Source organism: Acomys minous (assembly GCF_964271855.1).
Source record: "Acomys minous genome assembly, chromosome: 9".
Classification (NCBI taxonomy): Eukaryota; Metazoa; Chordata; class Mammalia; order Rodentia; family Muridae; genus Acomys; species Acomys minous.
Window position 1 is genome coordinate 89,946,249 of NC_140490.1, and position 12,358 is coordinate 89,958,606.

The 12,358-nt window shown below is 46.6% G+C and overlaps 1 protein-coding gene across 3 annotated transcripts in view; it reads left to right on the forward strand.

Moving 5' to 3' along the window:
• Window positions 1–12,358, forward strand: part of GLT8D2 (glycosyltransferase 8 domain containing 2) — a 41,777-nt gene that overhangs the window by 19,286 nt on the left and 10,133 nt on the right. Inside the window, exons 5-10 of one of the 3 annotated variants that reach the window (XM_084794245.1) lie at window positions 3,186–3,303; window positions 3,749–3,833; window positions 4,700–4,812; window positions 6,318–6,484; window positions 9,048–9,160; window positions 11,302–12,346. In XM_084794245.1, coding sequence (XP_084650371.1) covers window positions 3,186–3,303; window positions 3,749–3,833; window positions 4,700–4,812; window positions 6,318–6,484; window positions 9,048–9,160; window positions 11,302–11,471 — 766 coding nt within the window. In that variant the 3' untranslated portion in view covers window positions 11,472–12,346. Of the gene's footprint in view, window positions 1–3,185; window positions 3,304–3,748; window positions 3,834–4,699; window positions 4,813–6,317; window positions 6,485–6,995; window positions 8,143–9,047; window positions 9,161–11,301; window positions 12,347–12,358 lie in introns of those variants that run through there. The other 2 variants (XM_084794247.1, XM_084794246.1) reach the window with 2 other exon arrangements.

The window sequence follows — 12,358 nt, forward strand, 5'->3', positions numbered from 1 at the left end:
CCTCCTCCTCCTCTTCCTCCTTTTCCTCCTCTTCTTCCTCCTCTTCTCCTCTTCCTCTTTCCTCCTCCTCTTTCTCTTCTTCCTCCTCCTTCTCTTCCTCCTCCTCATCCTCTTCTTCCTCTTCCTCCTCCTCCTTTTCCTCCTCTTCTTCCTCCTCCCCCCCTCCTCCTTCTCTACAGATAACTATCATTAGAATTACTGAGAGGAAGTCATGGCCTTACTTGTGACCTGACTGATGTGTAGTCTAGATGGAGGAAACATCAGCAAAGCCTCATTCGTCACGTTTGACAGCAGGTATTTCTGCAGGTGTGAACTGTCTAGTGCACTAAAGAGACCCAGTCCTGAAGCAGTTTACCTGAACGTCTTTCAGGAATTTGTTCTCAGCCAGGCTGACACAGGCCTGTGGTCCTAGCTACTCAAAATGCTGAGGCAGAGTCCGGCCTGGTAGCACAGGCCTTTAGTCCCAGCACTTGGAAGGCGAAGGCAGGTGGATTGCTGTGAGTTCCAGAGCAGCCTGATCTACAAAGAAAGTTCCAGGACAGCCAATGCTATTATGCAGAGAAACTGTCTAGAAAAACCAAACAAAAACAAAACAAAACAAAACAAAAAACCCCAAAGAAACAAACAAAACAAACAAAAAGATATGTGTGACCTTGGTCTGGGCAGTGCTTCCCTGAGCCCAGGAAGGAGAAGAGCAAGCTGACAGACTTGCCTCTGTAACACAAGAACTTCTGAATAATAAAGACCAGCGAACGGGATTAGTTCTAAAATAGATTAGTAAAAAGCATGGCTTGCAGCCAGGTGTGGTGGCGCGTGCCTTTAATCCCAGCGCTTGGCAGGTAGAGGCAGAGGCCAGCCTGGTCTACAAAGAGAGTTCCAGAACAGTCAGGGCTGTTACACAGAAAACCCTGTCTCAAAAACAAAACAACAAAAATCATGGCTTATAATGAAGAATTGTTGCAAATTTTCTTTTTTTCTTTTCTTTTTTTTTTTTTTTTGAGACAGGGTTTCTCTGTGTAGCCTTGCCTATCCTGGACTCCTTGTGTAGACCAGGCTGGCTTCGAACTCACAGCGATCCACCTGCCTCTGCCTCCCGAGTGCTAGGATTAAAGGCGTGCGCCACCATGCCTGGCCTGCAAATTTTCTTAAAGTTTAAGCCTGGTGGAAAAATGAGAATGAAATGTGGACACCAAGGCCCAGTATTCCATCCACAGTGCTATAAAAACAACTCCAAGTGCCCAGCTCCTGCACTCCTAGTCCAGAGGCTGGGGAAGGAGGGTACAAATTAGAGACCAGACTAAGCTGCGTGGTGAGAGCTCATCCCAAATAAACAAACTAGCCAACTAACCAATCGACCAACTGTTGCAGGATCTTTTATCCCATTGTGATCCCTGAGATTGTGAACTGTAAATCCCTGTTTCTTGTGGTTGAGCCCAAACACACCTTTATTTTTTATTTTATTTTGTTTATGTACTTTTTTTGTTTTGTTTTTCGAGACAGGGTTTCTCTGTGTAGCCTTGGCTGTCCTGGACTTGCTTCATAGACCAGGCTGGCTTGGAACTTAGAGAGATCCATCTGCCTCTGCCTCCCTGAGTGCTGGGATTACAGGCGTGTGTCTCCATGCCTGGCTCTAACACACCTCTGATCCAAGGATTTTGTTTATTGTAAACAGGTGATTAAGGTGTGGTTCAGCCAGACGTAGCACACACCTTTAATCCAAGAGCTTTCTTTTTGTAAAAAAATATTTATTTATAATGTATACAGTGTTCTGCTTGTATGTACACCTGCAGGCCAGGAGAGGGCACCAGATCTCATTGTGGATGGTTGTGAGCCACCATGTGGTTGCTGGGTATTGAACTCATGACCTCTAGGGCTCTTAACCGCTGAGCCATCTCTGCAGCCCCCAAGAGCTTTCTGTACACAGGATTTAATAAGGTTAACCCTAGATCTAGAGGTGGAGCAAGAAGCCAGCTGACAGGGATTAAAGAGCAGGATGGACTTTGAGTTGAAGGGTATTTAGGACAGTGTGGAAGCAGAAGGGGCTCTTTGGCCCTTGAGCTCTTCAGCCTTGGGCTAGCAAACCTTCGTCCTGGGGTTCTTGGCCTTTTCCTCCTGGGCTGTCAGATGATCCCATGAGCCTTTTGAGCCTTTTCCATCAGGATGTGAGCTGTGTAGGAAGGTCAGCTGGGTGCTTTTTCTGCCTCTTGGAACTAGCAGGGTTTTCACCCCAGCATCTGGCTCCTACGTCTTTATTAGTAAAATAGAACAATCTGGGATTTTCATTTTAAAACAACAACCAACCAGCCAGCCAATAAGCCAAAAAAATAAAATGAAATAAAGATGTCACAGTTTATAGCAGTACATAGCATACAAATAGTCAACAGAGTGAGCTGTCTCCCAGTTCTTGGCTGTTGGCCCCTCCTCCCCCAATGCTTAAATATCTTGAAACCCATTCTTACTGAAGTAGACCACAAACGTAGAAGGTATGGACCCATGGTACACCTCAGTAAACCACCACAAGCAAATACCCGAGAGGTGGCGTGAGCTGAGCTACCTACTCCCAGCCCTTCTGCCAATTTGCAACCAACAGCAAAGGTGGCCATATGTGACTTGGGTCATTGCCAACTTTGTCGTGAGATTATTTCTACCAGGAACCTCGTGATGAATCAGATGAAGGATGGACATCCTGTGAGGCTGAGTGATGAAGGGGAGAGGGTGGAGGAAAGAAGACAGGGCATGGCGGGACTTGGGAGACAGTCATCTTTGGAGCCGGAGGAGGAGGAGGAAACCATGACTGCTGTCAGAGGCTCTGCGCGGCGCAGTGTCTCGGCAGAAGCATGGGGTGGTTTGTCTCACGAGTGAAGGTGCTGCTTGATAAGGAAGGTCTTGTTGCTCTAACTTCCTGGGAGAACTTTTGGCTGTGGGGCTATACTTGGCTATCATAATCTTGCTTGTTTCTTTCACAGAGTCATGAGACTGGGGGAGGGGAAAGGGGGATATTGGAAGTTGGACCAGATAGGGAAACATTCAGAAGGATTTATAGCACGCAAACTATGCTTACGTACACTTCGTTGTAACTTTCTAAGGCCAGGACGGACTAACCTGGGGATGAGATGCGAATTAAATTGAGGAAAGCTTTGAAATGTGTGCTAGTGGGTTTTTGTTTTGTTTTGTTATCTCTTTAGAAAATGGATCGAACATTCGAAACTGAGAGAAATAAACTTCAAAATTGTGGAGTTCAACCCTGTCGTCCTCAAGGGAAAGATTAGACCAGACTCATCGAGGCCTGAGCTGCTCCAGCCGGTGAGTACAGGAGCCGTGCACACGGCGGGGAGGGTCGGTCCTGAGTCCGCCGTCACCTTACAACCCCTGGCACCTGAAGCACACGTAGGCTGGTTCAGTCTCGCGTGTGCTACATCTCCACAAAGCTCTGCTTATTCATACCTTAGCGGCCGCCTGCTCAAGGAAGGAGGTAAGATGGCTTCTATAAGCATAATGAAGCTATTGGAAAGAAATGAAGTGTGAAAATATAGACTGTGTGTGTGTGTGTGTGTGTGTGTGTGTGTGTGTGTGTGTGTGTGTGTGAGAAGATGGCAATGTGTGGGACCTGGAGGTAGGCCAGGCAGTGAGGCCACCAAAACCTCGGGAGCTCTTCTGCTCCGTGCGCAATCAATCATCAGTCAGCTCTGATTCTTCTGGAACCTCGAGCTGTATGCCTGTCTCACCACTGTTTCTCTCGTCTTAACAGCTGAACTTTGTTCGGTTTTATCTCCCTCTGCTTGTCCATCAACATGAGAAAGTCATCTATTTGGACGACGATGTCATCGTACAAGGTACATCACCGGCTGCCAGGAGCCCTTGGAAGGGCACAGCTGCTAAGGAGACTGACTTCTCCTTTCCCTTCATTTTCCATGTGCTAGGTGCCTCGTGACTTCAAATATTTGGTAAAGTGAATACAGCATTATTGTAGAACGGGGTATATCTTGAGGCCAGGCAGTGGTGGCACACCCTTTAATCCCAGCACTTGGGAAGCAGAAGGCTGGCAGCTATCTGAGTTTTTGATTCTCAAAAAAACCAAGGACCAAAAGAAACAAACAAATGGCCATATTTTGAAAGCAGGGTTTGATGCTTCCCTGGATAATCTATTGGCCTCTGAGGACCCCTCTCTGATTGCCAAGTCTGCAGTAATTACTACCTTACGGGCATCTTCTCTGCATTCATAAAACATGCAGAAGCAAAATGTCACTGAGGGCACTTTGTAGTGAGTGTGCATGTTTTATAAGCATTCAGAGACTACACAGCAACAGGCCTAATTAACACCCATGTGAATATTTCAAGTGGCTCCCTCAACAGGCATGAACTGTTTTTCTTTGGAGGGGGTTGTTTGTTTGTTGGTTTGGTTGGTTTCGGTTTTTGGTGTATTTGTTTTTGAGACAGGGTTTCTCTGTGTAGCCTTGGCTGTCTGAAACTCATTTTTGTAGACCATGCTGGCCTCAAACGCACAGAAGTTCACCTGCCTCCAGAGTGCTGGGACTAAAGACGTACACCACCACCACCACCACCACTCTGCAGAATACCACCACACCATGGGAAAAGAGGAGCTCTGTACTCTTTGCTCTACTGAAGTTAGGAATTAAGCTAAGGTTCTGTCCAATCCAGAAATACTTGGCATTTTAATTGTTGATACTTCCAAATGCAGGTGATATCCAGGAACTGTATGACACCACCTTGGCTCTGGGCCACGCAGCAGCCTTCTCAGATGACTGTGACTTGCCCTCTGCTCAAGACATCAACCAACTTGTGGGGCTGCAGGTGGGTATGATCAGAGAACTCTATCTTTGCTCTTTCTCTTCTTCCTCCTCCTCTTTTTCCTTCCTCCTCCTCCTGCTCTTCCTCCTCCCCATCCAAAGCCAGTGGGAACTACCAGGAGATGCGTAAGGAATGGGGGTTCCATTTTCCCCACCCACTCAGGCCAATTTCTGTAACCCTGTGGAGTCCCACTTACCTAATCTGAAGAGTGGACACTCTCTATTCTGCTGTGTTTGTGGGCTGCAATGGGATGCTGGGAAGTGTCCAACGTGTAGAGAATGCTCTAAAAATGGTAGTTGTTAACGTCGCTCACCACCACCTGTTGTGTTAGTGGTTTGGGTCCCAGGACCCACATGGAGACTTACAACTATATGTAACTCTGGTTCCAGGGGACCCAATGTCCTCTTCTGGCTTCCTTGGGCACCAGGCACACACAAGGTGCATATACATACATGCAGGCAAAATACTCATGCATGTAAAATAAAAATGAAATCATTTTCAAGGGGAAATGTCCTGAGTGAGCAGTACTTGTCAGCAGGGACAGGATGGCTTCACTGAGTGCTGACTAGCTGGTTCCAGGGGGCGTTTTGAAGCTGGGACAAACAGGCTTTATCAACAGATTTGGATGAGAAAGAGCTAAGGATGCACTATTGACTCTGTATTTTGCTTAAATAACAAGGATAGAAATCAGTACTCTACTGAGGCAGACAGGGCAAGGAGCCAGCTTTTTTTTTCTTTCCTCTTGAGGGTTCCTCTGTGTAGCCTTGGCTGTCCTAGACTCTCTTTGTACACCAGGCTGGCCTCAAACTCACAGAGATCTGCCTGCCTCTGCCTCCCGAGTGCTGGGATTACAGGTGTGCACCACTGCACCGTGCTAAGGAGCCAGCGTTAAGACAGGTACAGCTTGCCCGTTGGAGCGGCTTTAAGCATCAAGAAGGCGACACCAGCTAGGCAGATGTGGCTGAGAGGTCGGAGCTGCCAGACAGATGGAATGCAGAGCCCTGAAACAGGATGGGCTGTCGATGGAGTCAGAAAAGCAAGCAACAGGTGCTGGGGAGGAGGGCTGGGCACTGGGCACTCAGAGTTTGGAAAGGAAAGACAAACCCAGCAACGGAGAGCCGCGAGGTAGCCTGGAAGCCTGACCAAAACCCACAGGAAACCAACTCTCTAAGCTGTCCTTTGTGGCATGCAAGGGTGCTTATGCGTGCATGTGCATGTTGGAGTGAACACACCTTTAAAAAACATCCTGGGCATGGTGGTACACACCTTTAATCTCATCACTCAGGAGGCAGAGGCAGATCTCGGTAAATTTGAGGCTAGCCTGGTCTACATAGCGAGTTCCGGGACAGCCAGAGCTACAGAGAGAGACTCTGTCACAACAGAACACACCAAAGGAAGGTGGAAAGCTGCTAGTGAGGCAAGGGAAGCACAGAGATAGTGCACAACAGCTTCCAGAACATAACCACTTTCCAGAAACAGACAGAAGACTCCATCCTGTTCTTTTGTAGAACACATATATGGGCTATCTGGACTACCGGAAGAAGACCATCAAGGGCCTTGGCATCAGCCCCAGCACCTGTTCATTCAACCCCGGGGTGATTGTCGCCAACATGACGGAATGGAAACACCAGCGCATCACCAAACAGCTGGAAAAATGGATGCAGAAGAATGTGGAGTAAGTGTGTTTGCGCGTCTCTGCCCCCGTTGCTCCCAGCTAATCTTCTTTGCGTAGCCCAGGAGTTACAAAAACAGAGCAAAACAAAAAGGCATCTAAGGTCACATTTCATAGAATCTGTTGAGCGAGAAAAGGGGTGTCGGTGAAATCTTTCCCCAGATGACAGATCCGAAGAATCGAGGTGCTGTGAGGCAAAGGACTCGGTTCCTTTTCAGCTTCCTAGTCAGTTCTTAACAATGTGACTTGACGCTTTCATAGGACTGCCTTGTTTTGTTTTGTTTTGTTTTGTTTTTGTGGAAACAGGGTCTCACTATGTAGTCCTAGCCTGCTGGCCTGGAACTCAGCTAGGAAACCAGGCTGCCTTTTGCCTCTGATATGCTGGGATTAAAAGTATACTCTGCCACACCCAGCCATAGACCTACTTTTAAAAAATTATTTATTTACTTTACATCCCAATTGAAGCTCCACCCTTCCTCCCTCTTCCCTGTATCCTCCCTCTCCTCCCCCTCAGAAAAAGGGAGCCCCCACCCCCGCCCATCCCAATAAGTCAAGTCATATCAGGACTGAGAGCATCTTTCACCACTGTGGCCTGGCGAGGGAACCCCTGCCAGAGGGAAGTGACTGATAGCATGCAAGAAAGTCCTTGTCAGAGACAATTCCTGCCCCCCTTACTAGGGGACCAAGCTGCCCATTGGGTACGTATATGTAGAGAGGGGGCCTATGTCTAGTCTATATACATGGCCCTTGCTTGGTTTCAGTCTCTGCAAGCCCCCTGGGCCCAGGTTGGCTCTGTTGGTCTTCTTGTGGAGCTCCTGTTCCCTCAGGGTCCTTCTATCCTTCCTCTCTCACTCTTCCACAGGGCTTTCTGTGCTCTGCCCAATGTTGGGCAGTGAGTCTCAGCATTTGTTCTGATCCATTGCTAGGTGGGGCTTCTCAGAGGACAGCTATGCTAGGCTCCCTTCTGCAAGTATAGCAGAGTGCATAGACCCATTTTTAAGGCTAATTTCATAGTGCTAGGATTAAAAAGAAAACAAACCAACCTTTTATTTGATGCTCACTTTTTAAAACTTCTTTAAAAATATTTTTTATTTAATTTTAATTTATGTGTGTTGGTGTGTTTGTGTCAGATCTTGGAGTTACAAACAGTTGTGAGCTGCCATGTGGGTGCTGAGAATTGAACCAGGGTCCTTTGGAAAAGCAGGCAGTGCTCTTAACCACTGAGCCATCTCTCCAGCCCCACTGATGCTCATTTTATATGTATGGGTGTGCGCCTGAGTATTTGTGTGGAGGCTGTAAGATAACTTCAGGGTTCATCCTCAAGAGCACCATCCAGCTTCTTTTGAGACAAGATCTGTTGTTAGCCTGGAGCTCAGCAATTAGGCCAAGAAGCTGGCCATCCTCCTGTCTCCACCCTCCTAGGGCAGGGATTACAAGCAGGGAGTTTTTACATGGGTTCTGGGGCAAGCACTTTTACAAGGAGCTTTCTCCAGCACTTTCATTAAAAGTGACTTTTAAATTTTCAAAGTCCCCCTCCCCCAAGACAGGGCTTCTCTGTGTAGCCTTGGCCCTCCTGAACTCACTTTGTAGACCAGGCTGGTCTCGAACTCAAAGCGATCTGTCTGCCTCTGCCTCCCGAGTGCTGGGATTAAAGGCATGCACCACCATGCCCAGCTAAAATTTCAAAGTTTTAATGATCAGATTTCTAAAAATAGAGCAAAAAAATTTACAATTACCATGTCATTGTATTTCCCATCAGTCTTCATTATTTCAATATAGTATTTTTAGTATATTAAGATTTCAAAACAGTTTATAAATTTAAAATTTTTTATTTCCATTAAAAAAACATTAATGTTATGTGCATGGTATCTACTTCCTCCATGTATGTGTGTTCACCACATGCATGCATGCATGCCCTTGGAGGCCAGAAGAGGGTGTTGGATCCCTTGGAACTGAGTCACAAACAGCTGTGTAGCCATCTGGGTGCTGGGAGACCTCTGTAGGAGCACCAGTGCTCTGAACTGTTGAGCTATCTCTCCAGCCCCTTCATCTGTGTATCTTAAAATCATAAAAACATTGAACTTGTGCAAAATTATAAATAATATAGGACCGGAATTTGACCTTCTGTGCTTACCATAAAAAGCCCTGAGAGTTAGTGACAAGATATTAGCAAATATTAACACTGTGAATCTAGGTGATGCACATAAGAGTGCGGCCCTCTGCCACATACATGGACCGTGTACTGTGTGATGTGCAAGGGAGCTCCTGGTTGTCTATGTTTTGAAGTTTGACAGTTTTAGAAATAAAAAAGTTGAGAGGTAGGCTTATAGACCAGGCTGGCCTTGAACTCACAACTATCCACCTGCCTCTGCCTCCTGAGTGCTGGGATTAAAGGCGTGTGCCACCAACGCTTGGCAAATGCCCTTGTTCTAACAACAAATCCCTAACTAAATAGTAAAAACTGGGGAAAACAAAAGCCTTACATCTTTCTGAAGGACCACATTAGCATCTGCTTTGTTAAATGAGGGCTCCAGACCAAACATTGCTTTTCTGTCCCATTTCTTAGGGAAAACCTCTATGGCAGCTCCCTGGGAGGGGGCGTGGCTACCTCTCCGATGCTGATTGTGTTTCATGGGAAGCATTCCACCATCAACCCTCTGTGGCACATAAGGCACCTGGGTGAGTACTGCCCGGAAGCAAGGGACAGACACTTGTTTTTTTTTTTTTTTTTTTTTCGAGACAAGGTTTCTCTGTGTAGCCCTGGCTGTCTTGGACTCGCTTTGTAGACCAGGGTGGCCTCAAACTCACAGATACACACCTGCCTCTGCCTCCTTCAGTGCTGGGACAACAGGCATGAGCCACTGGCAGAAAGTACACTCTTAACCCAGCAACCACCACTCTAGCCCAAGGCTTGAACCCTAGGGGGTTGGGGGGGGGGAATGACAAACCTTGTGGCCTCACCTCTTTAACCCTCAGGCTCAGAATCTGCATATGCAGACGGTATCTTTAGTTGCCAGAGGGGTGCATTCTAGGATTCATGGAAAGTTTATGGACTAGGGCTGGAGAGATGGCTCTGGTTAGGAGCACTGGCTGCCTCTTTGAGAGGATCCAGGTTCAATTCCCAGTACCCACTGGGGAGCTCAGGACTGTCTCTGATTACAGTTCCAAGGGATCTGACACCATCACACAGACATACAAGCAATGTACATGAAATTTAAAAAAAAAAATTAAAAACATTAAAAAAGGCTGTAAGATAATGCTTAGCATAGAACTTCTGCCTTGCAGTGATCTACAACACACAAAACCTACTGAGGTGTGAGGCACACAGTGGCCTTAGACAGCTGGCCCGTTAACGCCCGTTAGGTCAGTAACTGGTAAGTGGAGCTGGATTGGGGAGACGGCTCTGTGGATAAAAGCACTTGCCATGCAAGCACATGAGAATATGGCTCTCCAAGCCGGCAATCCCAGCACACACACAGCAGAGATGGGATTCTCCAGGCAAGTTGGCTCTCTAGGGCAGCCACGCTGGAAGGGCCCGGGTTTAAAGTGAGAGACCATCGCCTCGGTATTGGAAAGAAATTGAGGAAAAAACCTGATGTCAACTTTGGTACATGTGTGGTACATGCACACCCAGCAGACACTTGTGCAAAACAGGAAAAGGAAGAGGTAGAGCAGTTTATGATCCTGGAGCAGGCTGCGAATCACACCCTGTGAATTAACCAACTCCCGCCGTGCAAGACGGGCACAATCTCTCAGGGGAACAGGTCTGCTCCTCTGTAAGGTTTGGACTCAGGCAAGGAACGAAAAGCGAGTCTACACAGCAGTAGCTGGCAAAGTGATCCGATCTGGATTTGTTTTGGATGTGGGATGCAACAATAATGCTAAGATATAGTAGGTTTGGGTCTGAACAGAAAGACTTAACGTCTATGAAACAAATTAGTTACAACTGCTTTCATCTGGTGCACACTTATAATCCGAGCAGTACTCAGGGGAGGCAGAGGCAGGCGGATCGCTGTGAGTTCGAGGCCAGCCTGGTCTACAAAGCAAGTCCAGGACAGCCAGGGCTACACAGAGAAAGCCTTTCTTGAAAAATCAAAACAGCCGGATCTCTGTGAGTTCAAGGCCAGCCTGGTCTACAGAGTGAGTCCAGGACAGGCAAGGCTACACAGAGAAACCCTGTCTTGAAGGAGAAAAAAAGAAAAAAAGAAAAAAAAAAAAAAAGAAAGAAAAGAAAGAAAGAAAAAGAAAAGAAAAAGAAAAATCAAAACAGATTTCATCTCCTAAACTCATCCCTCTGAGGTAGACCACATTGTCACGGAGCAGAGGTGAAGGACGTTGGCTCGCTCTGACTTCTCACGTCAGAGTGCCTCTTCCGGAATGTGAGCTCCGTTTGTGGAGGCTGAGGTGACTAGCTCCCTTCTCTACTGCAGCGGCTGCAGGGCCTGTGCTGAGCGACAAAAGCCAGGTTCTGTTACTTGCATGGAGCAGAAGGACAAAATCCTGGCTGCCCATTTCTCTCTACTCAATGGAGTTTGTTATGTAAAGAATTAAGAGTACAGGATATGAATTTTTTTTTACAACTGTATTTCCATGGCCTAGAAGTACATTAGAATACTCCAAGAAATGGTAGCATTACGTCGTCTTCACTGTATAACCTTTTAGTTTATCACTTTGCACTCAGGTAGTATTACACCAGTGTGGCTTATCTGAGGTTCGAGTCTTGCTAACTGGAAACTTTTAGCATTAAGCTTGGATCCAAGGCTTCATATAAAACTGTATTCACTAACCACACCTGTTGTTTTCCTCTGCACACACCGAAGGCTGGAACCGTGAGGCAAGGTACTCGGAGCACTTTCTGCAGGAGGCTAAACTACTCCACTGGAATGGAAGACACAAACCCTGGGATTTTCCTAGTGTTCACAATGACTTATGGGAGAGCTGGTTTGTTCCTGACCCTGCAGGGATCTTTAAACTCAATCACAATAGATGATACACTCCAACACCTAAAATATTCCCTGGATAAAAATGGAACTGTGCCTTTGTATCCTACGCTAACACGGTTCTTTATGAACACCTCTGATATATGTGTGATGCATGACGTAAGGAACAAAAGCTGCTAGGGGCCATATAAGCAGATTTAACTTCTTTTAGTTCAAACTATAATTATGACTAATCTCCCACCCCCACCCCTTTCTTTCTGTTTGGTGTTTTGAGACAGGGTCTCACTATGTTCTCCAGGCTGGTCTTGACATGAATGAAAGTTACATCTGCAAACTTTAAAACCTCTAATTTTTCACAGTTAAGGTATTTCTGTAGCAGTTCTTTGGTTAAGACAAGGTTCCTGGGTGGAGAGATGGCTTATATTTGAGTGTGACTGCTCTTGCAGAGGACCCAGGAATGATTCCAGTACCACGCAGCAGTTTACAGTTATCTATAAATACAGTTGCAAGGGGGATTTGACTCTCTTTCAGCCTTTATGAGTACCAGGCACACATGTGCTGCAGACATTAAAAACATCCATCCATGTTATTTAAATAATAAAAACAAGTTAGCTGGGTGGTGGCGGCACACATCTCTGATCCCAGCACTCAGGAGGCAGAGGCAAGTTGATCTCTGTAAGTTCGAGGCTAGCTTGGTCTACAGAGTGAGTTCAAAGACAGCCAGGGCTACATACAGAGGAATCCTCTCAAACAACCAACCCAACAACAACAAAATAGGTTCTCTATAGATAGCCCTGGCCAGCTTAGAACTCACTATTTTGATCAGGCTGGCTTCAAACTTACAAAGATCTGCATGCCTCTGCCTCCTGAATACTGGAATTAAGCCTTGTGCCACCATGTCTGGCTGCTGAGTTTTGTTTTGTTTTGTTTGAAAAAA